The sequence below is a fragment of the Myotis myotis genome, unplaced genomic scaffold (assembly GCF_014108235.1).
Source record: "Myotis myotis isolate mMyoMyo1 unplaced genomic scaffold, mMyoMyo1.p scaffold_m19_p_11, whole genome shotgun sequence".
NCBI classification, from domain to species: Eukaryota; Metazoa; Chordata; class Mammalia; order Chiroptera; family Vespertilionidae; genus Myotis; species Myotis myotis.
The window spans coordinates 71,304,487-71,331,198 of NW_023416315.1; the positions used below are offsets into that span (position 1 = coordinate 71,304,487).

Here is a 26,712-nt window from a genome sequence, read left to right on the forward strand (position 1 = left end):
TGACTGGAGCACACGGTCCTCAGTCACTTCCTGAGCAGCAGTTAGCCCCGACCGGGGATCAAATTTGAAACCTAACTAGGTGCCCTGGCAGAATGGAACCCAAACCTTTGCTGTGGCAGAAGAGCTCCGACCCACAGCAGGAGCCAGGGCAGCCAGAGGGGTTTTGTTGAGGGGCCCTGACAGGCAGCACGCAGGACAGTGGGATAGAACCTCTTCCCGATACAGCAAGGTTGCAGGTTGGATCCCTGGTCAGGGCACAGACAAGAAGCAACCAAAGAGAGCATAACAAGCGGAACAACACACTGGTGTTTCTCTCCCTCCCTTCCTCTCTCTAAAATAATCAATCAATAAAAATTAAAATAAAAAATAAACTCTCTGGCTTGCAGAGTTGCTAAAAAAGTTAGAAAGTGAAGTCCCATCCCTTCCCACTCATTCAACAAATACTTCATATGCTCCTTCAATAATCACACTGGGGATGGGTGTTTGTTGGTTTGTTTTGGTTAATCCTCACCTGAGGACATTTTTGCATTTAGTTTATTTATTTATTTTTTTTTTTCAGAGCGTGGAAGGGAGGGAGAAAGAAACTAAGGTGAGAGACATCAATTGGTTGCCTCTTGCTGAATCCTGGACCAGGGCCCAGATTGAGCCTGCAACCCAGGTACGTGCCCTTGACTGGAATCCAACCCGGTACCCTTCAGTCCACCTGCAGAAGCACTATCCACTCAACCAAATCAGCATTTTTCTTTTTAAGTCCTCCCCTAAGGATATGTTTTTTTCATTGATTCTAGAGCAGCCGTGGGCAAACTACGGCCCGCGGGCCGGATCCGGCCGGTTTGAAATGAATAAAACTAAAAAAAAAAAAAAAAAAAAAAAGACCTACCCTTTTATGTAATGATGTTTACTTTGAATTTATATTAGTTCACACAAACACTCCATCCATGATTTTGTTCCGGCCCTCTGGTCCAGTTTAAGAACCCATTGTGGCCCTCGAGTCAAAAAGTTTGCCCACCCCTGCTCTAGAGAGAGAGGAAGGGAGAGAGAAAGTTCCCCAAGCATTCTGACAGGGATGGAACCCACAACCTGTGTATGTGCCCTCACCTGGAATCAAACCCATTACCCTTTGGTGCATGGGAGGACATTCTAACTACTGATCCACACTGACCAGGGCCTGGAGGTACACTTAAAAATTTTTTTCAGATCTGCCCTGGCCAGGTGGCTCAATTGGTCAGAGTCTCAACCTGGACACCAAAGGATTTCCTGTTGGATTCTAGGTTAGGGCACATACTTAGGTTTAGGTTAGATCCCAGTGGGTCAGCAGGTGCAGAGGCAACCTACTGGTATTTCTCTGTCACATGGATGTTTCTCTCTCTAAAAATCAATTTTAAAAACATCCTCAGGTGAGAATTAAATATATATATTAAATAATATTAAAAAATTTTCAGATCTAAAATTTTATTTGGTTCTTTTTTAAATTTTATTTTTCATTTACAATTCACATTCAATATCCTATCCAATATAATAAAACCCTCATATGCAAATTGACCGTATGGTGGAATGACTGGTGGCTATGAACTGACCACCACAGGGCAGTCACTCAACGCAGGAGCTGCCTCCTGGTGGTCAGTGTGTTTCCACAGGGGGAGTGCCACTCAGCCAGAAGTGGGGCTCACAGCTGGCGAGTGCAGCGGCGGTGGCGGGAGCCTTCGCGGCAGCACTAAGGAGCAGCAAGCCGAGCGGTAGGAAGCAGCAAGCAGGTGGGCGGTAAGGAGGGAGGGGTCCCGGACTGCGAGAGGGCACAGGCCGGGCTAAGGAACTCCCCCCCCCCCGCCCGCACCCATCCCCAGTGCACGAATTTCGTGCACAGGGCCTCTGGTGTTCTATAAATGTCAATTATGTCAAAATGGGTGATAGTGTTTCTGTACCCTTGCTGAACTTTTTGCCTATTTGTTTTATAAATTATTGAATGAAGAATGTTGAAATTTTAAACTATACTTGTATATTTGTCTCTCTTTTTAGTTGTATCAGTTTTACCTAAGGTATTTTGAAGCTCTGTTACTATATACATACACATTTAGGGTTAGGTGCCTTTTTCATTAAATGAACCCTATGTCATTATGCAATGTCCTTCTTTTTCCTCAGTAATATTTCTTGTTCTGAATCTACCTCATCTCATATTAATAGAGCTCATGTTTATTAGTGTTTATATGGCATATCATATATATACTAGAGGCTCAGTACACGAAATTCTTGCACTCAGGGGGATCCCTCAGCCTGGCCTGCACCCTCTTGTAGTCCAGGATCCCTCGGGGGATGTCCGACTGATGGCTTAGGCCCACTCCCTGCCTTAGGGGAGCAGACCTAAGCCGTCTGTCGGAAATCCTTAGCACATGAGCAGAGGCGGGAGAGGCTCCCGCCACCACCACTGCACTCGCCAGCTGTGAGCCTGGCTTCTGGCTGAGCGGCACTCCCCCTGTGGGAGCACACTGACCAGCAGGGGGCAGCTCCTGCGTTGAGTGTCTGCCCCCTCGTGGTCAGTGTGTGTCATAGCGACCAGTCATTCTGCCATTCAGTTGATTTGCCTATTAGACTTTTATTATATAGGATATACATATATATATTTCAGAGAAGGAAAGAAAGATAGAAACATCAATGATGAGTGAGAATCATTGATCAGCTGCCTCCTGCATGTCCCCCACTGGGGATTGAGCCCTCAACCTGGGCATGTGCTCTGACTGGGATCTAACTGTGACCTCCTGGTTTATAGGTCAAAGCTCAACCCCTGGGCCACACTAGCCAGGCTGAAATATCATTTCTTGTTTTATTTTTAATAACCCTTTGTACTTGTTTTAAAGTGGGTGTCTTATAGACAATATAGAATTGAATCTTGCTATTTTATCTGATATAGACATTCTCTGACTTTTAATTTAAGTATTTAGATTATTTACCTTTAAAGAATTATTGATATGTTTGAATTTAAATCAACCATACATTATTTGTTTTCTATTTATCCCCACTTTTTTAGCTTTTTTCCTACCTTCTTTTGAAACAATTGCATATATATTTTTTTGATGATTAGGCCATTTTATTTCTACTATTGACTTTTGATTCTATTTCATTTTTAATTTTGCAGTTGCTCTTGGACTTAACACATACACTTTATCATAACATATCTTCCAATTATATTATATCATTTCACATTTTAGCATAAGAACCTTACAATAGTATGTTTCTATATCCTTTCTAGTCTGGGATTCAAATTGAGATATCCACAAGCTGTATTCTCAGCTGGTCCTCAGGGGTCTCTTACAAGCTCATAAAAGAGTGGGAAGAATTCAGTGGATTGTGTCTGCAAGACTAAGGTCTCCCCTTCCTTCCTTCCTTCCTTCCATCCTTCCTTCCTTCCTTCCTCCCTTTCTTTCTTTCGTTCTTTCTTTCTTCCTTCCTTCCTTTCTTTCTTTTGTTCTTTCTTTCTTTCTTCTTTCTTTCTTCCTCTTTTTTTTTTTTTCTGGCTCTTTGTTAGGGAATGACTCAGCTCCTAAAGGCCATTTTCTTGCTACATGGTTTCCTTCAAAGCCAGCAGGAGAATTCTCCTGTCTTCAAATCACTCTCATACTTACATATCTGACTTCTTCTGACTTTCTAGGTAATGTGATCAGATAAGAACCAAACAGATAATCACCCATTTGTCATTTAAGATAACATAATCATAGGAATGGTATCTCATAATATTCACAGGTTCCATCCACACTCAGGGCATGGATCGCTGTGGGTCATCTTATAATTCTGCCTATCACACAAGGCATGGACATACATATAGGCTAAAACATAATTTCTTAAAGAAGAAAGACGAGATTTTCTAGTCCAGTTAACTGAAAAATCTTATTGGGCATATAATGAGAACTCAATAAGTATTTGTTGTCTGGAACACATGACTTCTCTCTGTGAATAACAGACATCTTAAGTGTACATCGATTAACATTATTGTCCAGCACTCTCAATTACCTTCACTGTTCAAGGTAATCAGGTGTCCTAGATTCCAACAAAATCTCAAGTGAAATAATAGTTCACAGTAAAAGAAGCACAGCTCCACTCACTATTTCCCTGTGTTATGAGAACTCTAAATATGAAAAATGTAAAAGGAGAAAATCAGTTGACACACAAGCATGTGTAATCTAGGTCCATACATTGATCATAGAAATCGGGAAGTGAGATCTATGGGGCACTTTCTTCAAATCTTCCAGACCAAAATCAAAGAGATGGTGCTTCTAAATAGCTGATACCCATTCCAAAATAAAACATCATTTCCATTTTCTCAACTCATTTTTAACCCCATCTTTCTTTTCTATTAAACATAATTGTAATGCCCTTTCTCATTTCAACTTTGTCTAGCTGCCTCTTTGCCCAAGATCCTTCCTCTTTTTCCCCTGCTATTTCTTTTTTCTGCCTATTCAGGTATTCCCTATCTCTGGATTGATCCCACCCAACTTTTCTCTCCATGTTCCTTCTCTCCTCTCCCCTTCTCTCATCTTTCTCTCATTAGGCCCCTTTTCTCCTCATTGCCCAGGTTCTTGCCCCAGCGTTAAGAAGGGTTCAGGAATCTGGAGAAGGCTGTGCGTAGATGACATAGGAATCCAGAGACTAATAAAGAGTGCAGAGACGAGATATAATTTTGAAAGGCACTGGGGGTCAGAGGACCTTCAGCTAAAGGAACTGAAGACTCCCTCCTTGTCTAGGACCCTTGTTTTTATTAACACAATTTGTCCTAAGGCAAGGTGGAGATAATACACTTCAAAGGGTAAGGTCTCAAAGGGTACAGAAGCATCATCAGTTTGGGGGAATTAGCCTACAGCTGTTCAGGTGTTTGGCCAACAAGAGGCAATAACATGTAAATTAAGATGCCTTTTAGCTGTCTGGCAGCCAGAAATAATCCCTTTTCAGGTTTGGGGAAATGCCTTTAGCCATTCCCAGATGGTGACTACATGTGTGACTCAACGCTGTTGAGTCCCCAAGTCTCATCAACCTTTTGATGAAACTCTTGAAATTATGACATGCTGGAATTGGTTCCCGGCACCTCATAACTATTCTATCGTTTCACCTCCTCCCTAACTAGCTCTGACTCCTTTAAACAACCATTGCTTACTTTTAGATAAATTTGATTTTCGCCTTAGCCGGTTTGGCTCACTGGATAGAGCATCGGCCTGAGGACTGAAGAGTCCCAGGTTCGATTCCGGTCAAGGGCATGTACCTTGGTTGCAAGCACATCCCCAGTGGGGGGGTGTGCAGGAGGCAGCTGATCGATGTTTCTCTCTCATCGATGTTTCTAACTCTCTATCCTTCTCCCTTCCTCTCTGTAAAAAATCAATAAAATATATTTTTTTAAAAATTTGATTTTCATCCTCAAATTCTGAATATTAAAGTCTATAATAAGAACAATATGTTTCATCTATGATTAGGGTACATATCTATAATATCAGCCTATAAAGACAAGATAAAAGAAAGGATTAAGCATTTTTATCCTATATAATCTGAACTGATACACACTAATGGAAAACACACATTGCCCCAGAAAATCTTGGATCAGTTTCCATCTCTACATATCCTACATAGAATCCTGTTTTACAAAGTGGAGCAGTACTTAGATTGTCCACTGGGTGGCAAACTATTACATGAGGAGACAGACAAAAAAGGATTTCATAAAACTACGGATTGTCTTTTTGTTTTTGTTTTTGTTTATTGTAAAAAGGCAGGAGTTTCTTTATTTTGTTTAACAAATAAACCATATTCCAAATAAAATATCTCACAAATGCCTTAAATTCCCATCTAGAACAAAATTCTTCCAAATTCCGAAAAACCAAGATGGCGGCATAGGTTAACGCCGGAGTTTGCTGCCTTGAACAACTATTTCAAAAGTGAAACTAAAAAACGGAACAGACATCACCCAGAACCACAGGAACGCTGGCTGAGTGGAAGTCCTACAACTAGGAGGAAAGAGAAATGCATACGGACACTCAGAGGAGGCGCAGTGCTGAAGTCAAATTCTGAGGTGCGGAATGCACGGAGCGGGCTGGCGGCGGAGGGCGCGGTTGGCGTTTTCAATCGGGAGGGAGTCGCAGACTCTGAGCTCCAGATACAGGCGAGTCTTTAGGGACCCAGACTCAAACGGGAGAAGCGGGACTGTCTGGCTTCGGTCAGAGCGAGTGCAGCTTTCTCTCCGAGGTTTGCAGCGGGTGCTGGGACTCAGAGAGGCAGAGCCCCTGGGGACAGGACTGAGAGCCGCCATAACTGCTCTCTCCAGCCCACCCTGTTGATCCTATGCGACCCGCCCCGCCCAAGCCCTGCACACAGGCATTTGCCGGATAGCCTCAGGCAAAGGCTAGATTAGCACCTCCCTAGAGGACAGTAGTTCTCTCAATGCAGACACAGCTGATTCTCATAGCCACTTGGCCTGGAGGTCAAACCCTCCCTGGTATTAGCTACAACAATCAAGGTTTAACTATAAGACTGCGCACAAAGACCACTAGGGGGTGCACCAAGGAAGCATAACAAAATGCGGAGACAAAGAAACAGGACAAAATTGTCAATGGAAGATATAGAGTTCAGAACCACACTTTTAAGGTCTCTCAAGAACTGTTTAGAAGCCGCCGATAAACTTAATGAGATCTACAAGAAAACTAATGAGACCCTCGATCTTATATTGGGGAACCAACTAGAAATTAAGCATACACGGGCTGAAATAACGAATATTATACAGACTCCCGACAGCAGACCAGAGGAGCGCAAGAATCAAGTCAATGATTTGAAATGCGAGGAAGCAAAAAACACCCAACCGGAAAAGCAAAATGAAAAAAGAATCCAAAAATGCGAGGATAGTGTAAGGAGCCTCTGGGACAGCTTCAAGCGTACCAACATCAGAATTATAGGGGTGCCAGAAGATGAGAGAGAGCAAGATATTGAAAACCTATTTGAAGAAATAATGACAGAAAACTTCCCCCACCTGGTGCAAGTATTTTGTGGCTCACGAGCTGCAATTTGCCAAGCCGCAGTTTGTTGACCACTGTTAGGGCAAGGGAAACAAAAGAGAAAATAAACAAATGGGACTACATCAAAATAAAAAAAGCTTCTGCACAGTAAAAGAAACCATCAACAAAGACAGCCCACTGAATGGGAGAACATATGTGCCAATGATACATCTGATAAGGGGTTAATTTTCAAAATATATAAAGAACTCTAACAATTTAACAAAAGGAAGACAAAACAATTAAAAAATGGGAAAGGGACCTAAATAGACACTTCTCCAAAGTGGACATACAGAAGACAAAGGAACATGAAAAAATGCTCAAAGGCACTAACCATCAGAGAGATGCAACTCAAAATGACAATGAGGTAGCACCTCATACCTGTCAGAATGGCTATCATCAACAAATCAACAAATGACAAGTGCTGGCAAAGATGTGGGAAATAATTCTCAATTTGACAATTTTCTAAGATTGTAAATACTTGGAAGAATCCACAACAATGAACACAAATAACTCATCAAATATTGCTGCACTACGCCAGCACTATATAATATACTGTACTAGAGTATGCATGTTTACCAAATAGGTAGTCAGCACAATTTCAATTATAAATATACAGTGTTCTTTCTCTATCCCATCTATTTTTTATTAGATGTCCCATGTCAAAATTCTACCCAGCCTTTAGGACCTGATTCAAATCTCTTCTTCTCCACCAGGATTAACCTTGGTGAAGGTACCACAAATGATCCTTCCCTCCTCTGATTCTTGGGTGTTTTCCTTTGCCTCTTTCATGAATTAGCTTTTACCATGATGGGTAAGTTCTGAGTGGAAGACCCATCAAAATCTCACTTGGTTCTTCTAACCCAGCGGTTCTCAACTGGTGGGTGGGTCGCGACCCCTTTAGCAGTCGAACGACCCTTTCACAGGGGTCACCTAAGACCATCCTGCATATCAGAGATTTACATTATGATTCATAACAGTAGCAACATTACAGTTATGAAGTAGCAACGAAAATAATTTTATGGTTGGGTCACAACATGAGGAACTGTATTTAAAGGGCCAGAAGGTTGAGAACCACTGTTCTACCCCATCTAACAAAGTCTCTTTCATTTGAAATCACCCCTGACTCTCCCTAACCTGCTCTAGGTAATTTTATTACCCTTTTCCACTAAGCTCGTGGTAAAGGTAGAGAACACATTGTCTGACCCTCATTAACTTACATTGTTGAGAAATACTAAACATTTGTGTACTCATTGAGGGTAGCAGACTTAAGATATCTTTTTCATCTTTGCTCCCCAGTACATATTATAGATTCTAGATCAGTGTTTCTAAACCTGGGCACTGTTGACATTTGGAGCCGATAAGTACTTGTTATAGGGGCTGTCCTGTGCATGTGGACTGTTTTTGCAGTATTCCTCCTCAGTCCTGACAACCAGAATCTCTCCAGACATTGCCAAATATTTCATGGGGGACAAAAGGAGAACCATTGATCTAAACCACAGTGGAAATTAAATGTGTGCTGACTTGATGTTAAGAATTGTTAGGTTTTCTTCCTCTGCTTTAGCTCTTTCACAGCAAGCATATATTTAAATGAACCAGTGGTTTAAATAAGTTGCAAATAATACTAAAATGTTTCCTGTGAGGCATTAAAAAATAGAGTTTACAAGGATGATATATTCATATGTTTATAAGTGAAATGGTGTAATATATTGATTAATGCACAAATCCTGGAGTGAGACTGAGCAGGTTTAAATCCAAAATGCATGGGTTTATATCCCAGCTCTCAGCTTCCTAATTCAATAACCTGGGGCAAGCTACTATACCTTGATGTACCTCATATATTCATCATAAAATGAGGATATGAATAATAATTACCTCAACAAGACTATGTGAAGATTACATATGTCAAGCACTTGGAGCAGTGCCTGACAGGTGTCAGTTATTATTATGTATTTGACAAATTGAATAACTACTACACACCAAGCATTTTACAAGTGATGAGAATTTAACTGTGAACAAAAAAATTCAAGCTCTTGTGGAACTTGGAATCTACAAGGCCAGGAGGAGAGGAATCTATAATAATCAAAGTGTAATATGCTTCGACTGGACAGCCAAACAACCTTCCGGATGAAGCCGCGGCTACGAGGGCTGAGCCCCTTTCACAAATTGTGTGCATCGGGCCTCTAGTCTACACTAATAAAAGAGAAAGATGCAAATTGACTGTACCTTTATGATGCCCACCATCCAATCAGGAGTGAGAATGCAAATTAACCCAACAAAGATGTTGGGTTAATTTGCATACACAGGCGTTGAGCAGACAGGGGCAGCCAGGGCACTTGTGTCATTGCAATGGCGTTCTGCACTGCCCCCACCACTCCGGGCCTCTGGGCAGAAAGGCAGCTCCAGCCGGAGCGAAGGCAGTGCTGGCAGCCAGGGTAAGGAAGGCCCATTCTTTCATGAATCTTCATGCATCGGGCCTCTAGTACATTAGTGATAGAATGGCAGGGCAACCAGAAAAGGTTGCACTGAGGTCCAATGAGGCAAGGAAGCTGTCCCAGGAGACAGCTAAAGGAAGTCTTCCAGGGAAAAGTCTTAAAGCCAGACCACATTGAACGTGGTTAAGGTATGGCAAGGAGCACAGTGAAAACTGAATACTATGTGTGGTGTTTTTTAAAAGAAAAATGCAAAACTGTAAATTCCCTTTGAGGGGAAAAAAAGCTACACAAATTTTAAAAAGACTACAAAAATTGAACAAATGTTTTGTTCGAATGATAAGACTATGGTAATGCATTTTTTTCTTTTCAATCCAAATATTCTGAATATGTATTAATGTAGTATTTTTTAAAAATCAAAAAGGTTTTATCAATGAAAGTACTTGTAAATAAAAGAGAATTTCCAATTACACAGGATTATTTCTAACTTCTCTATTTATAGTCAACATGTTAATATTATTTTACTTTATTTAAATGTTCTAATGCATGCCTAACACAATAAATTGCAAAGTTTACTTTTATTAATATTTCATTTAGTATTTTGACTAAAAAGTTTTTCTCTGCCTACATACTGAACACAATTGTATCTTTTCAGCTGAGATAGTTAATGAGATAGACATTTTGTCTTTTGAAATTTCTTCACATCTTCTATGGTGAAAACTGTTCTCAATTTAACAAATTTTTCTTCAAATAAGTTGTCAGTGAAAATGCTGTGAGAGTTCACTTAACTGCTCTTTCGATACAGATTTTTCTAATTCAAGGCAGCAGCAATGGATTTGAAGAAATGAGGTTACACATCTAGGAAACAAGTAAATTTGTAATGTTTTCATTTATGTTCAAATATTTTACTTCTAAGTACATTTCTTAAATTCAATGCCTTGGTTACAACACAGTTATAATTTATCATTGGTCCTATGCATTTTATCCCCTTTGAATCTGACAGAAATACAACTTTCTAACTTTGCCATTTTTTGCAGTGTCTTTTGGTAATTTTCTTTACCTAATATTTCAATTACACTTTAAAGCTCGCAAAGATTTAACATTTGACTAGAAACTTGAAATATGTGTTAAGCTGCGGGTGGTTTTAAAGTGCAAACCACAGAAACTCTTTACTTCTTATAACTGTATGGACATTTAAAAAAAGAAAATAAGATAGTAGGAGACAATTATATAAGGATTTAGATCAAGAGTCCAGAAAACAAACTTTGTTGAAAAAGTATGTGACATTAAGTTATAAATTCTCTTCAATTTACTTACCTCAAGTCAATAAGGCCAAGCATTGTTCTACGGATCATGACTACAGACTCAGGGCATGGTGAGTGTTTGGAATGTGTGGCATTTATATGATCTCTTACCATCAGACTCCCTTTCTGCCCCCCACCTTATTTTCTTTTTTATACCATAGGAAAAGGGTAGGGTAGGAGTGTGGTTGCTGGTGAATACAGAGAATATTTGTACAAATTGTTATTTTATTCAACAATAAGAAAGTGCCAATAAGACATATTAACCAAAAAAAGCTGATTTTTACAGACCTAAATAACTATATTTATTTTTGAAAATAAACACCAAAAATTATTTTAATAGAGGCATGGCATTTTCAATTCATCACAAATAGTGTTACTTAATTTTAAATTTTATGTAGTGATTAAGTATAGATTATATTATCTATCATCAAAATACTTAACTGAAGTGTTTTAAAATAAAAAATTTACTAATATCTATTAAAATCTCTATGCAATGCAAAAATTATCTTAATCACTCAGTATATCTTTACATTACAGTTTTAGTCAACACAATGCTAAAATATTTTAGTCACACATATTCTTAAAAACAGTTCTTAAAAATATTTAGCATTTCAAAATAGAAGAAAATTTCAATTTCAAATAAAATATTACTTGAGAAAGCTGTGTTTCTTCCTAAAAGACAAACAAATAACCAACAAGAAAAACTACTTCTGTTTTTATCTTACCTTCCTCCAGCTCTGTATCAAATGTAGTGTCCAAGGTTGTACCTTTATAAGATATCTTTTTAACTTTCTTCTTTCCATAATTAACAATCAGATGATGATATCTATTCATAAAGAGAAAATATATATGAATATCAGAATTCATAAATAGTCAATTGAATACATAATTACCAAATTAAGACCTTAGACATTAGCTAATGGCTTGCCAAGGATGTCACACACTGGCGCTGACCTCAAGCAACCTCTCAAGCCAACTGCATTAACAGTCACCATTTTTATTTCATGTACTCCCATTCTCTGGCACTTCTTTTTTTCCTGCCGTCACAAATAAGCCATTAGCAAGGTAGAAAAAGTAGCTTTATGTTATATTTGGTATATTAATTTGCTGGGGAGGCCATGACAAAATACCATACTGGGTGATTCAAATCACAGAAATTTATTTTTTCATAATTCTGGAGGCTGAAAGTCCAAGATCAGGGTGTCAGCAGGATGGGTTTTCTCTAAGAGCCATAAGGGAAGGATCTGTTCCAAGTTTCTCTCCTTGGCTAGTAGATTACTGCCCTCTTGTTGCCTCTTCACTAGCTTGTCCCTATGTGCATGAGCACCTCTGATGTCTCTCTGTATGTCATACTCTCCCCTTCTTATAAAGAAACCAGTCTTGCCGAAACCGGTTTGGCTCAGTCGATAGAGCGTCGGCCTGCAGACTGAAGGGTCCCAGGTTTGATTCCGGTCAAGGGCATGTACCTGGGTTGCGGGCAGCTGACCGATGTTTCTCTCTCATCGATGTTTCTGACTCTCTATCTCTCTCCCTTCCTCTCTGTAAAAAATCAATAAAATATATTTTAAAAAAAAAAAGAAACCAGTCAGATTGGATTAGGGCCCAACCTAATGCACAGTCATTTCAACCTATTATCTCTTTAAAAGCCCTTTCTTCAAATATATGCATACAAATTTTGAGTTACTGGAGATTAGGGCTTTAACACATGAATCTGATGGAAGTGGGGGGCAGCTACACAATTTAGCTCATGACATTTGGGCTTAATAGTAAATCAACACATGAACACAATTAACAGGGACTGAGCCATACCCAGTAAAGAATAAACCTTTTCTCCATGCCAATATGAGATATATTCACCAAAATAAAAAAGCACCCTGATTTTTAAAGACCTAAATAATTATATTTATTTTTGAAAATAAAAAGCAAAAATTGTTTTAATAGATACATGTCAACTTCAATTCATCACAAATATTGTTATTTAAGTTTTATGTAATAATTAGGTATACGGTTTCAGAATTTCAGTGAAAGAAATGAAGCAGCGTATGGATTAAAGCTAATTGTAACATAAATATCTAAACATAATTTCCTCATTTTACACAGTTTCACTTATTTTTTTTTTTTTAAACTGTATGAGAGCCCTGGCCAGTGTTGCTCAATAGTTAGAGCATTGGCCACACACCAAAGGGTTTCAGGTTCGATTCCCTGTCAAAGGCATGTATTGGGTTGCGGGTTTGATTCCTGGCCCGGGTAAGAGTGTGTGTAGGAGGCAACAAATCGATATGTATCTTTCACCTTGATGTTTCTCTCTCTGTCTGTCTGTCTCTCTGTCTATCTCTCTCTCTCTCTCTCTTTCTCTCACTCACTGCCTCTCTCTCCCTCCCTTCCACTCTAAAAATCAATGGAAAAAATATCTTCAGATGAGCATTAACAACAATAAAAATGAAATAAAACAAAAAAATATATATGAGAAAGATTTTTTATGCTTCCACTCTTAAGGAACCATAGAACCTATGTACCAAGAAAGAGTGAACAAATGGTACCAATACGCAATGGCCATGTATGTGCTAAATATGGTAATAGCTATTCAAACAACAACAGTCACAATTACAGGAAGCTTAGTTCCCTTTGCAAAAGAGGGACAAAAACAAAAAAAGAGTTTTCTGAATAATGCATTTTATTTTCTCACCTACTATTAAAATCAGAAATATATGATTATACATGAAAGGTTTTATCTTTTGGGCTCATGAGAATATACGTATTGCATTGCTAATGTGTAAACACAATTAACAGAACTTGTGTGAATTAATTATATTTTGCCCAACCCTATTGCCCAGATTTTTATTAATGGCTATGTCACTAGTTGTTGGAATTCCCTGTCTTGGCATTCTTTAAATTCCATGCCACTATGAGTTAATCTGTACATTCCGCCTACCTGTAGTTCTTATATTGATTGACCCTACAAACAGGTGAAAGCAAGGATCTTTGGATCCATGGGACCAGAGTTCATAATGTGGTCACCCACACTGCAGAGCCTATTCCAGCATTGTGTTTGGGGGCTCATGTTTCTCTTCTAATGATCAAATTCCATACAAGTGTTAAAAGATATGCAGTATCACTTACATAGTAAAACCATTAAAAGAAGCATATTCCTCAGCTGTGAATCCATAAATATCTTGGCAAGATAGGTCCACTTCTTTCTGAAGAAGAAGACTGACCAAATTTGTTGGTTCATCACTTAGAGCAATCATAAGGGCTGTTCTGGAACAAGAGATATAAATGTCTATTTATGGATTAAACATGTCTTGTACTTTTTTAAAAAGTTAATCTTTAAATTTACTGTTCAAGTGTAGAATCTCAATCAGGAAAAGAATCAGGGCAAGAATGTAAAAAGTGGAGCAGATCTGCTCAAAAACCTGTGCCAATCCCAGGTCTTATTGGGAGTCTGAATATAAAGAGCCCCTAGGAAGCAGCTAGCTCAATGGTTTTCAATGCCTCCTTCCCAAAACCCTAGGGTTTTCAAGATGTCTCAAAATGTTATGGAGGAGTGTGTCTGAAGCTCTGGGTTCCCTACCCTCATTTAACTACAACATCTAGGAGGTAGAGATTGAGTTTCTGTATAAAATTCTAATGTTATAAAAAATTACCCTATATAATAAAAGCCTAATATGCTAAGTGTCTGGTCATCCGGTCATCCCTTCAACCAAAGTGTAATATGCTAATGATATGCTAAGGCTGCTCAATTGCTCACTATGACATGCACTGACCACCAGGGGGTGGACACTCTGACCGGTAGGTTACCTTACTGCTGGGTCCAGCCGATCAGGACTGAGCGAGATGGGCTAGACATGCCCTGGAGCCCTGCCACAGTCTCTCCCCAGCTGGCCAACCTCCCCCGTCCCTCCCCAGCCCCGATCGTGCACCGGCGGGTCCCTCGGCCTGGCCTGTGCCCTCTCGCAATCCGGGACCCTTCAGGGGATGTCAGAGAGCCTGTTTCAGCCCAATCCCCCAGGCCAGGCCAAGGGACCCCCCAGTGGTGCATGAATTCGTGCACTGGACCTCTAGTTATAATAATAATAAGCTACCAATTTTGTCCAAATGTTTGATTTTACAGGAAGACAGATCTTGGGAATCTAGGTTTTGGCTCAAAATCATATGGCCAGATCTTTTTCCAAAAACAACAACAGCATCAATAATATACATTTTCTATATCAACATATATATGTATATACACATACATGCCCACAAATATATATTTGTCATCCCATTAGGTTGCTGTAGGTATATGCTCTGATTTAGCATATCAAATTATACCTTTGATTCTGATCTGAAGCATTCGCATCTGCTCCTCTCTTCAGAAGAAATTTCACTATTTCTGCATTGTTTTCAGTAACAGCAAGTAAAAGTGGAGTGCATCCGTCCTGAAAAAAATTATTTCAGAGTATTTAAAATATTGTACATTAACATGCCTTTTAGATCCAAATTCAATTTAAAAGATAAGTGTGCTATTAAGAAACATCTGATATACACTTTAATTTTTAAAAGGTTTTGATACATAACAAAATATGATTTTAAAGACCAAGAAAATAAATTAGAGTTGGGCCAGTTAAAATACAAACTTAAAGTTTCAACTTTAGTCTTAATGCAAATTGTGGGTAAGAGGAGCCTAGATTATTTAGGTGATGAGTACCTAGCATTGCAAATCATACATTCACATTTTATAATGTTGTTAACAATTGAATTTTCATAGGGATTCATTTAAACTTCCAAGCTGGCACTACAAGTGTGTCATGTAAACAAAATATCAGTGAACTAAGGTGCTAAGAAGCTTAAAAAAATACTCATCAGTTTTCCATAATGTCTCAATAGGAGGTCTGGATTACTTTTAGTATTGTGATTTTTTAATTCAACCCTATTCTGACCATTATTTATAAGTATGTAAATAGAAAAAATATAGGCTTTATGATTCCTAATCAATATTCATTTATAGGAAAATAAAATAGTTCTCATTTGATATAGGCCTTTGAACAGTTATCACTGTTAAATGTGATGTTGCTTTAGAGGTCAGGATTATAATTTGAAATAAAATGGAGAAAGACTTTTTAAAAAGGAAAACCACACCAGTGTTTAATAATCTCATTCTCCTCCCCAATTTCATTTTGGAAAATTCATACTTTATATAACATGTGTTTCAACAGATATAAATTATCTGCAATGAATACCTCTTCCATTGCCTTCTAAAATATAATGTGTGTTTTTAATAGAAGACTACCTTATTTTGTGCTTCAAGATTAACTTTGTATTCAAGCAGTTTTTTTACTAATGCGACACTTTGGCCATAGACAGCATAATGAAGAGCAGTATTGCCATCTAAATCCATTATATTTGGGTCTGCACCTTGGTCTAGAAGCATAGCAGCACAAGTCTCGTTTTTACACTGTACGGCCTGTCAATACAACAAAAATAGATGAGTAACCAATTTGCCACTCAGGATATTAATCAAATGTTTAATATTTTGTTTTAAAATATGAAATTCAACAAAAGTTAATTAGGAAAAGAGCTCAAACACATTCCAATTGAAAAGGAAAAATTAGCACACCTTAATCAATGGAGATTTGTTTTCACTATCAAAGACGTTTATTTTGCATTGTTTCTCAATTAAGAAAGACACAACATTTGAACATCCAAAAGCACAGGCCAGATGCAAAGGTGTCCTATATCAATATAACAAGACACAAAGTTAGAAATAAGGCTTAGTTTGAGAAGATACTCTATTCATGCCAGATCATATATTAAGGTATTTGCTTAATGTACTGATTTATATTTAAACAAAATTTACATTAATTATAATTGCTTTTTACTGAATTATTCCTTGTGTAGTAAGAAGCATGCCCAGCCCTCAACCCAAACACACAACCCAAAGGGCCAAACAGCTTTAAGCCCACCTAAAATAACTTTCGGTAGTAGCTTGGCAAATCCTAGCAAACATTCTATTGTCTCCTTCATCCATTATTATACACATTCTAAGAATTTAGTCCCAAGGAACCTAGGTGTCTTTTACTCAATATTTAGATCCACCTCTCCTTCCAACCCCAACCCCAGTTCTCTTTTTTCAATAATATATATATACTAGAGCACCAGTGCACAAAAATTTGTGCACTCGGGAGGGTCCCTCAGCCCAGCCTGTGCCCTCTCGCAGAATGGGACCCCTCGGGGGATGACCACCTGCTGGCTTAGGCCCTCTCCCTGGGGGATTGGGAATAAGCTGGCAGTCAGACATCCCTCTGGCAGCCCGGGAGCCCTCGGGGGATGTCCACTTGCCAGTGGGGAGCAGGCCTAGCTGCAGTCAGACATCCTTAGCGCTGATGAGGAGGCAGGAGAGGCTCCCACCATCACCGCTGTACTGGCAGCCATCAACCTGGCTTGTGGCTGAGCAGAGCTCCCCCTGTGGGTGCACACTGACCACCCGGGGACAGCTCCTGCATTGAGTGTCTGCCCCCTGGTGGTCAGTGTGTGTCATAGTGACCAGTCATTCCCAGTCTTTCTGCTGTTAGGGTCAGTTTGCATATTACCCTCTTACTATATAGGATAGAGGCCAGGTGCATGGGTGGGGACCGGCTGGTTTTCCCTGAAGGGTGTCCCAGGTCAGGGTGCGGGTCCCGCTGGGGTGCCTGGTCAGCCTGGGTGAGCGGCTGAGGGCCGTTTTCAGGCTGGCCACAGCCCCTTCAGGGTAAAGGTCCCCTCTGGAGTGCCTGGCCAGCCTGGGTGAGGAGCTTATGGCTGTTTGCAGGCTGGCCACAGCCCCTTCAGGGTAGGGGTCCCTGCTGGAGTGCCTGGCCAGCCTGGATGAGGGGCAGAGGGCCATTTTCAGGCTGGCCACACCCCCTTCAGGGTGGAGAGTCCTGCTGGGGTGCCTGGCCATTCTAGGTGAGGGGCTGATAGCTGTTTGCAGGCTGACTAAGCCCCCCAGCAGAAACCCTCACCCCATGAGGGTTTGGCCAGCCTGGGTGAGGGGCTGATGGCTATTTGCAGGCTGGCCACAGCCCCCAGCCACCCAAGCTCCCAGTGGAGGCTAGGTGGAAGCAGGTATCTGGGATTTATTTATCTTCTATAATTGAAACTTTGTTGCCTTGAGTGGAGGCCACAGCCGGCCAGGGCAGGCGGGAAGCTTGGCTTCCTCCATCGCCAGGGCAACCAAGCCTCCTGCTTGCTCCAGCTCCGTGGCTGCCAGCCGCCATCTTGGTTGGGTTAATTAGCATATAGTCGCTCTGACTGGCTGGTGGGCGTGGCTTGGTCATAGCGAAGGTATGGTCAATTAGCATCTTTGTCTTTTATTAGTGTAGATATATATATATCAGAGATAGCAAGAGCACTGCTCAGTACTTATGCTCTGAGAGTCAGATGCAGCCAGAGTCCAGCCAGAGCTCTGGTGCTCTGAGTCCGTATATTCTTCCAAATTCCATTTGACTATGCCAGAGTAGGTTCCTTCTCACACCCTACTCACTACATTAACTGTTGGTCCAAGCCTCTCTGTCTAGGGCTGGACCTTCTTGGACACCAGGTCTTACTAGTAGATGGAGAAGCCATGAGGAGTTATGGGTGTATAAGAATGAGTCTTTATTGCAGAAGCCAGTGGTCATATAGCCATCAGACAATACAGTCCTTCACAGGAAAGTTCATACAGGCAGCTGTACACCACCTGGTAAATACATATCTTTCCTACATAGCAGCATTAATCTCTGTACCTATAGCTATTATCTGAACAGTTGCATGCTGCCTCTAAAAATCACATCATAGCGGTATCTGAGCTCTCTGCCTCAGCAGCTTCTCCAGTCTGGCTCAGCAGCTTCTGTCTCTCCTGCCCAGCACACTGGCTGGTCTCTGTAGTCTTACATCTCTGTGTAGCACACACTCCAGCATACTTCTTCACACTCCAACACACTAGCTGGTCAGTAACTTGTATATTATTCCAGAGACAAAAAAGGCTTCCTGCCAATAGTTACATCAATCATATTTTGGCTACAGAAGGGCATGCATGAGCAGTATACTGTGGAATTACTGTGCTTGTGTCCTTGCACCTGCTTATGGTATCTTAGCCTAGAGACAGAGTGGCCTTGGACATTTGGTATATTGACAACAAGGCCTTTGTGCTTTAATTGGCCTTGTCTATGAGGTGTCTCTGATGTGGTTCCCACAATATCCTACTCCAAGAGCAAGTCAATGCCCTTTGGGCACTTTCAGTAGGTCTTCCCAAAGTGGCTGCTGCATGCCTGCTGGATAAGTTTCACTCTTCTAATTGAAGTCTAAACCTCACTAAGCCTTAGAAATAAGTGTGTGACAATCTCTAAGCCCATCCATATACCCCAAGGAACAGCCTTAAATTCAATAAAATAAAATGGCTATAAAAGCCTCAGCTTTCTAAAGAAGTATTGAGCAATATAGTCCTTTGGTCTTTCACAAAAAAAAATAAATAAATAAATAAATAAACTGTGAAAACTAGACTAATCTCTCTTGATCAGGCATGAAACATTACAAAGTTTTTATCACTCAAACCTTTAAGATAGTATTTAAAGATTCTTTCTTGGAATATTTGGAATCCTATGAAATTATCCACTAGGGTTTAAAAAGACAAAATGTCTTGAAAACATACAGATTTAACATTTGCCTACGTTTCATTTTAAGTTTTAGATTTAACTAATTTTAAATTCCAGAACTAACAAATGGAATATGCAGTAAATTATAGCTTTATTATGGGCATTCACGAATGTTTACACATACAAAGTAAATGCTTTGAAGCCAATAAGAATGTTTTTTCACCAAATGTCACAAACAAAAACCCTTCTATTTTTTAAAACAGTTGAATGCAAAATGGATATATATCTTAGAAAAACACTTTAAAACCAAGAATATTATTACATTTCTCAAAAATCCTTAACTTTTATCAATGTGTTTTATTTTCAGTCTAAGACATTAGTTTGTTTTGTCACTTTTTAACTCATAATACCTACTTACAAAAAATCTAAATTCCTGTGAGGCCTAGTGCTCATTTCTAAAGTTTCAGGCTAGCTGGTATCATTTTGTTTCATTCAAGTGTGGTTTTCTCCCAGCCTCTCACTCTCTCAAACACCAGTGAAAGAACTGTCAGCATAGATTGTGGAGAGGTGGAAAATTATAAGATTTTAGAAATCTCTCATTCAAGTTTAACAAAAGGCATGAATTAGGTAGATGTCAAGTGTGGCTGGGACTATGGAAGCTGAAATGAAAAGTTTTGTTCCTCTAGACCAGTGGTTCTCAACCTTCCTAATGCCGCGACCCTTTAATACAATTCCTCATGTTGTGGTGACCCCCAACCATAAAATTATGTTAGTTGCCACTTCATAACTGTAATTTCACTACGTTAATGAATCGTAATGTAAATATCTGATAGGCAGGATGTATTTTCATTGTTACAAATTGAACATAATTAAAGCATAGTGATTAATCACAAAAACAATATGTAATTATATATGTGTTTTCCGATGGTCTTAGGCGACCCCTGTGAAAGGTCATTCAACCCCCAAAGGGGTCGCAACCCACAGGTTGGCGACCCACAGGTTGAGAACCGCTTCTCTAGACAGAGTGCAAGGCCAGATCATAACTGCAGTCTTTAATTAGGGGTTATCATAAGAATACTTTTTATTAACTGATTTTCTTGGGTTCTTGATAACTTAGAATACAGGGTAAGTGACAAAGAAACCAACGAAGCTACTTCACACTAGACTATTATTTTCAACTCTAGACTGGGCACTTTAGATCTATTCTAGGTTTGAGTAGTGTGACTAAACGTATTAGTTTAAAATTGAGCCTTCACCTTTCAGACTGAACAAAAGGACTTGACATTTATAGAAAGAGAAGAGCAGATCTGAAGAGGAAAAACAGGAGTCCAGTTTGGGTATGTTTGAGATGCCTGATCTCATGAGCCAACTGGTAAATATTCAGGAATCATTAGTCAGTTGACATCATATTGATAGCTTTAAATCAGGGCTTCTCTTCCCTCCAGTTCCCACCCCCAACCTTCCAAGTGCTCGTTATTGAAAATGAGGAGCATACCACAGCCTACTAGACATCCAAGTAGGAGAGAGAGAGAGAGAGAGAGAGAGAGAGAGAGAGAGAGAGAGAGAGAGAGAGAGAGAATGTGTGTTAGGGGAAAGATCTACCTGGAGATAAAAAGTTGGAAGGATTGGAACATAAATATTTCAAACCAATCTCTCTTCACCAGGCAAGTGAAGACTGAGAGAGACAAGAGAGATAGAAATTAGAGTTACAACGAGAGAGAGAGAGAGAGAGAGAGAGAGAGAGAGAGAGAGAGAGAGAGAGAGAATGAATATGGATGAGAATATCAATTATCAATTCAAGGTCTGAGCCCTCAAATTTTTACTAGTCAGGAGGATGAGGAGAAATCAGCAAAGGAGCCTGGAAAGTGTCCACAGAAGTAGGAGAAATGTCCTGAAAGACAAGACAATATTTCAACTACCACTGATAGGGCAAGTGAGATACTTGTCCGAGATGCCAGCCAGGTAAGACTGAGAACTGACCGCTGAATGAAGTCATGTTGAGGTTCTCCATGACCCTGTAAAGTAATTCAATGGAGTGTTATAGAATGAAAGATAAATTAGGTAACTCTGTTCTTGTTAAAGAGGAGGTCAAACTATCAGCAAGATGACACAAACCATCTTTCTCGCCATCGTTTCCAGTTACCCAATTATGATGAAAGATGACGCCTTTCATGCCCTATAACTTAAAAACTCCCCAAAAGACATTAATATAGGCACAGATGGGATATATTTTCTGTTATGAATGCCAAACACATAACTTCTTCATCTCTTAATCTATAAAATTCATTTTGTTTTGCAGTAAGTGGTCTTGATGGGATTTTGGAAGATAGCTCTGCAATTGGAAAAAAAAAATTCATAAAAGATCCACATTAAAGAGTTCTTTGTTTCGCTGTTCAAAGTCTCCATCTTAATAATCACTGATCTGGGAAGTCATCTCTACTCTTTTCTTTATCACATTAGTAATACGGCAAAGCGGGGGTGGCTGGGGACAACAGGACCCATAGGAAAGGGGGGGAGGGGGGACGGGGGGAATGGGAAACGGAGTAACCGGTAGAGGTTCAGGCAATGGGCGGAGAGGTGAGAATCGGAGAGGACACAAACGCCTTCATATATCCAGGTAAGCATTTTAAAAAATAAAGCGATGAAAGCTGGGAATGTAACCCCGTGCCAGGGGCTACCAGACCTCTCGACGAGGACCTGCCAAGAGGGACCACCACCCAGGTGGCCCAGACACGCCTGCTTCCGGTTAGAGGACCCGGGGCCTCTGTGGCCGCGGCTTCCCCTCCCCGCCGCCTTCCACCACACCGTCACCTGTACTTTCTGTCCGGAGCGTTCACATCATGCTTCCCGAGCAGCAGGCACTCCTTCACCCTGTCCAAATCCCCGAGGGCAGCAGCTTTATGAAGAGTCTTTAAATCCCTATCGCGAAGGCTGTAGCCAGGCTGCACCGGGGGAGCCACCCAGGGGCGGAAGAGCTGCCCTGAGGAGGCGCTGCGGGGCCCATCGCTCCTTCTCCACAAGGTGAACAGCTTCTTCATGGCCACGGAGGAGACAGTCCTCCCGTCAGACTAGGGCGCCCCTGCGGCTTCCAACCGCCCGGCATGGCCCTCTGCCTGGCCCGGGTTTCGCACCAGCCCCGGAGGAGACAGAGCGGCCAGAGACCGGAAGTGGGCCAGACACCGACCGGAAGTGGGCCAGAGACCGGAAGAGGGCAGGGCAGGTGCCTCACAATGCTCAGCTCCTAGAGCAGCTGGGGTTGGGACCCAGTCTTAGGAGCGCCCAGACCTGATTCTCAGTGACTGTCACACTCACTCAGTCTTCCTATTGGATCAAGAGCCTTAGTGACTTTTTTTTTAATTAAATCTTTATTGTTGAAAAATATTACATATGTCTCCTCTTTTCCTCCATTGACCTTTTCTAGACCACTCCCAACCCCCACCCCAGGCCTTCACTCCTTACTGCCTGTGTCCATGGGTTATGCATGTATGCATACACGTTCTTTGGTTGATCTCTTCCCACCCACCCCTGCCTTCTCTCTGAGATTCCTCAGTCTGTTCTATGCTTCTATGTCTCTGGATCTATTTTGTTCATCAGTGTATTTTGTTCGTTAGTTTCCACATATGAGTGAGCTTCATGTGATACTTGTCTTTCTCTGACTGGCTTTTTTCACTTAGCATAATACGCTCCAGGTCCCCGCATGCTGTCTCAAAGGGTAAGAGATCCTTCTGTTTTACTGCTGCATGGTATTCCATGATGTAAGTGTACCCACAGCTTTTTCAATCCACTCATTTACTGATGGACACAGGCTATTTACTGATCTTAGCTATTATAGATTGCACTGCTATGAACATAATGGTGCATACATTGTTTCTGATTAGTGTTTCAGATCTCTTAGAATATATTCCTATAAGTGGGATCACTAGGTCAAATGTGAGCTCCATATTTAATTTTTTGAGGAAACTCCATAAACTGTTTTTCCATAATGGCTGCACCAGTCTGCATTTCCATCAGTAGTACACTGGGGTTCGCTTTTCTCCTCATCCTCACCAGCACTTGTCATTTGTTGATTTGTTGATGTTAGCCATTCTGACAGGTGTGAGGTGATACCTCATTATCATTTAAATTTGCATCTCTCTGATGACCAGTGACTTTGAGCATTTTTTCATATGTCTCTTGGCCTTTTGTATGTCCACTTTCTAAAAGTGTCTATTTAGGTATTTTGCCCATTTTTTGATTGGATTGTTTATCTTCATTTTGTTAAGTTGTATGAGCTCCTTATATATTTTGGATATTAGAACTATATCAGATGTATCATTGCCAAATATGTTCTCCCATAGAGTGGACTCCCTTTTCATTTTGTTGATGGTTTCTTTTGCAGTGCAGAAGCTTTTTATTTTGATATAGTCCCATTTGTTTATTTTCTCCTTAGTTTCCATTGTCCTAGGAGCTGTATTGGTAAGGATAGTGCTACGACATTTATCTGATACTTTGCTGCCTATGGATGCTTCTAAGATTTTTATGGTTTCCCATTTTATGTTTAAGTCTTTTATCCATTTTGAGTTCATTTTTATGTATGGTGTAAGTTGGTGATCTAGTTTCTTTCTCTTTTTTTTGCAATTATCAGTCCAATTTTCCCAACACCATTTATTGAAGAGATTGTCTCAACTGCATTGAATGTTTTTGCCTCCTTTGTCAAATATTCATCGAGCATAATTGAGCTTGGGTTGAATTCTAGGGTCTCTGTTCTGTTCATTGTCTATATGCCTGTTCTTATGCCAGTACCAGGCTGTTTTGAGGGACTCATTAAATTTATCGGCGGTTTCCATAAAATTCTTGAAAAACCTTATAAACGTGGCCTTGAACTCTATATCCAGTCGTTTGCTTTCCTCCATTTCTGCCATTTGTGACCTGTTTCTTTGTCTCCGCATTTTGGCTGCTTCCCTGTGTTGATAGAGTGGCTTTGTGTGCTAGGTGTCCTGTAGGGCCCAGTGGCTCAGCCTCCCCAGTTACCTGAGGTGGACACTCTTGGTGCACCCCCTCGTGGGCTTTGTGCACAGTCTTATTGTAGCTATGCCTTGGTTGTTGTAGGATCACTGGGAGGAATTGACCTCCAGGGCAATTGGCAGCGAGAATCAGCTGTGTCTGCAGTGGGAGAACTTCTGTGCTGGAGACACCCTTCTGGGGCAAGACTTGCTTCAGTGGGGCTTTGGTGCTCACTGAGACTGCACCCTGAGTGTGTCCCTTATGGATCTGAGGAGTTGTGATCTGGATGGTTCCCCTCTGACCACTGGGTACAGTGGCTCTTGGATCTAAGGAGGTGCTAATTTAGCCTCTGCCTGAGGTTACACAGCAGGAACTACGAAGAGAACTGCAGATTCCCCTTCCTTTTTTTGGAGTTTGGAAGTGCCCTGATGATGCTCAGCTGTGCAGCAATGCAAGCCGCTGTGGGGCCTTGGGCCTTCTCTTGGAAGCTCTGGGTCTATCTGGCCCAGCTGCGGTTAGGTAATTACAGGTTGCAAATGGCCGGGGCATTCATATGCAAAAGCCTCTGCCGCCGCCTGGGCGGGGCGGGGTCTCAAGAAATCAAAGGGCGGAGAAAGTAGCTATGGCGGAGCCTCAGCCCTGCCCTAAGGAGTCGCGAATCCCAGTGTCCCGGCAACGGCTGCAAGCACCTCTGAGGGAGAGCCGCTCTCAAGCTCACCCGCTGCCAGACAGTCCAGTATCTCCCCGTATGAGTCCTGGGTCCCCAGAGACTTCCTGGAACCAGATTTCAGAGCCGTCGGGAGCTTGTGTCTCCCTCCGGATTCAAAAAGACAGCCGCGTCCTCAGGTGCCAGACCCTTTCTGCGCGTGAGCCCCCGTACCTCTGCACTCCACCTCCGCAGCTCCTCCCGCTCGCAGTGTGCTTTTCTTTCCTTCTAGTTGTAGAATTTACACTCAGCCAGCCCTCCTGTAGTTCTGGATGATGTCCACCTTGTGTTTTTGATGCATTTATCGATTGTTGTGGGAAGCAGCAATTTCCCGGTGTTTATCTATGCCGCCATCTTAGTTTCTCCCCGGGCTGTTTTGATTACATGAGTTTGTAGTATACCTTGATACTTGATATTGTGATTCCTTCAACTTTGTTCTTTTTTCTCAAGATTTCTGTGGCTAACTGGGGTCTTTTTTGGTTCCATATACATTTTTTTAAGTATTTGTTCTAGATCTGTGAAATGTGCCATTGGTATTGCATTGAATCTGTGGATTGCTTTGGGTAGGATGGACATTGTAATGATGTTGATTCTACCAATACATGAACACGGTATATTCTCCCATTTGTTTATAGCTTCCTCTATCTCTCTTTCCAATGTCCTGTAGTTTTCTGAGTACAGGTCTTTTATTTACTTGGCTAAGTTTATTAATTTTGTGTTGTAATGGTAAATTGGATTTTTTTATTTCTCTTTCTGAGAGTTTATTATTGGTATATAAAAATGCCATTGATTTCTGGGTGTTAATTTTGTATCCTGCTACACTGCCAAATTCATTTATTAAATATAGTAGTTTTTGATGAAGTCTTTAGGGTTTTCTATGTACAATATCATGTCATCTGTGAATAATGAGAGTTTTATTGCCTTCTTTCCAATTTGGATGCCTTTTATTTCTTCTTCTTGTCTGATTGCTATAGCTAGAACTTCCAGTGCCATGTTGAATAAGAGTGGTGAAAGTGGATACCCCTGTCTTGTTTCTGTTCTTTGGGGAAATGGTTTTAGTGTTTGCCCATTGAGTACGATGTTGGCTGTAGGTTTGTCATATATGGCCTTTATTATGTTGATCTATGATCCCTCTATTCCCACTTTTATAAAAAAAATGGATGTTGTATTTTGTTGAATGCTTTTCTGCTGATATGATCTTGTTATTTGTGTCTTTCCATTTGTCTATGTGATGTATCATGTTTATTGATTTGTGAATATTGTACCAGCCTTGCATCTCTGGAATAAATCCCACTTGGTCATGGTGTATAATCTTTTTAATATATTGCTGGATCCAATTTGCTAGTTTTTGTTGAGGATTTTAGCATCTGGGTTTGTCGGGGATATTGTCCTATAACTTCCTTTCTTTGTAATGTCTTTATATGGTTTTGGAATTAGAATAATGCTGGTCTCATAAAAAGAGCTTGGAAGTGTTCCTTCCTCTTGAGAAAAGGGAACACTAGTCCATTGCTGGTGGGAATGCAGACTGGCACAACTACTGTGGAAAACAGTATGGATTTTCCTCAAAATAATTAAAAAAATGGAACTTCTGTTTGGCCCAGAGGTGATCCCACTTCTGGGAATATATCCTTAAAACCCAGAAATACCAATCAGAAAAAAATATATGCACCGCTATGTTCA

The 26,712-nt window shown here is 40.7% G+C and overlaps 1 protein-coding gene across 1 annotated transcript; it reads right to left on the reverse strand.

Annotated features, from left to right (window-relative positions):
• Window positions 1-11,488: 11,488 nt before the first annotated feature.
• Window positions 11,489-22,381, reverse strand: ANKRD7 (ankyrin repeat domain 7). The gene is given in 8 exon segments (XM_036327056.1): window positions 11,489-11,578; window positions 13,873-13,918; window positions 13,920-14,010; window positions 15,064-15,170; window positions 16,022-16,195; window positions 16,349-16,463; window positions 22,155-22,285; window positions 22,334-22,381. Coding segments are annotated over 8 exon segments (726 nt in total). The 3' UTR covers window positions 11,489-11,564.
• Window positions 22,382-26,712: the final 4,331 nt, after the last annotated feature.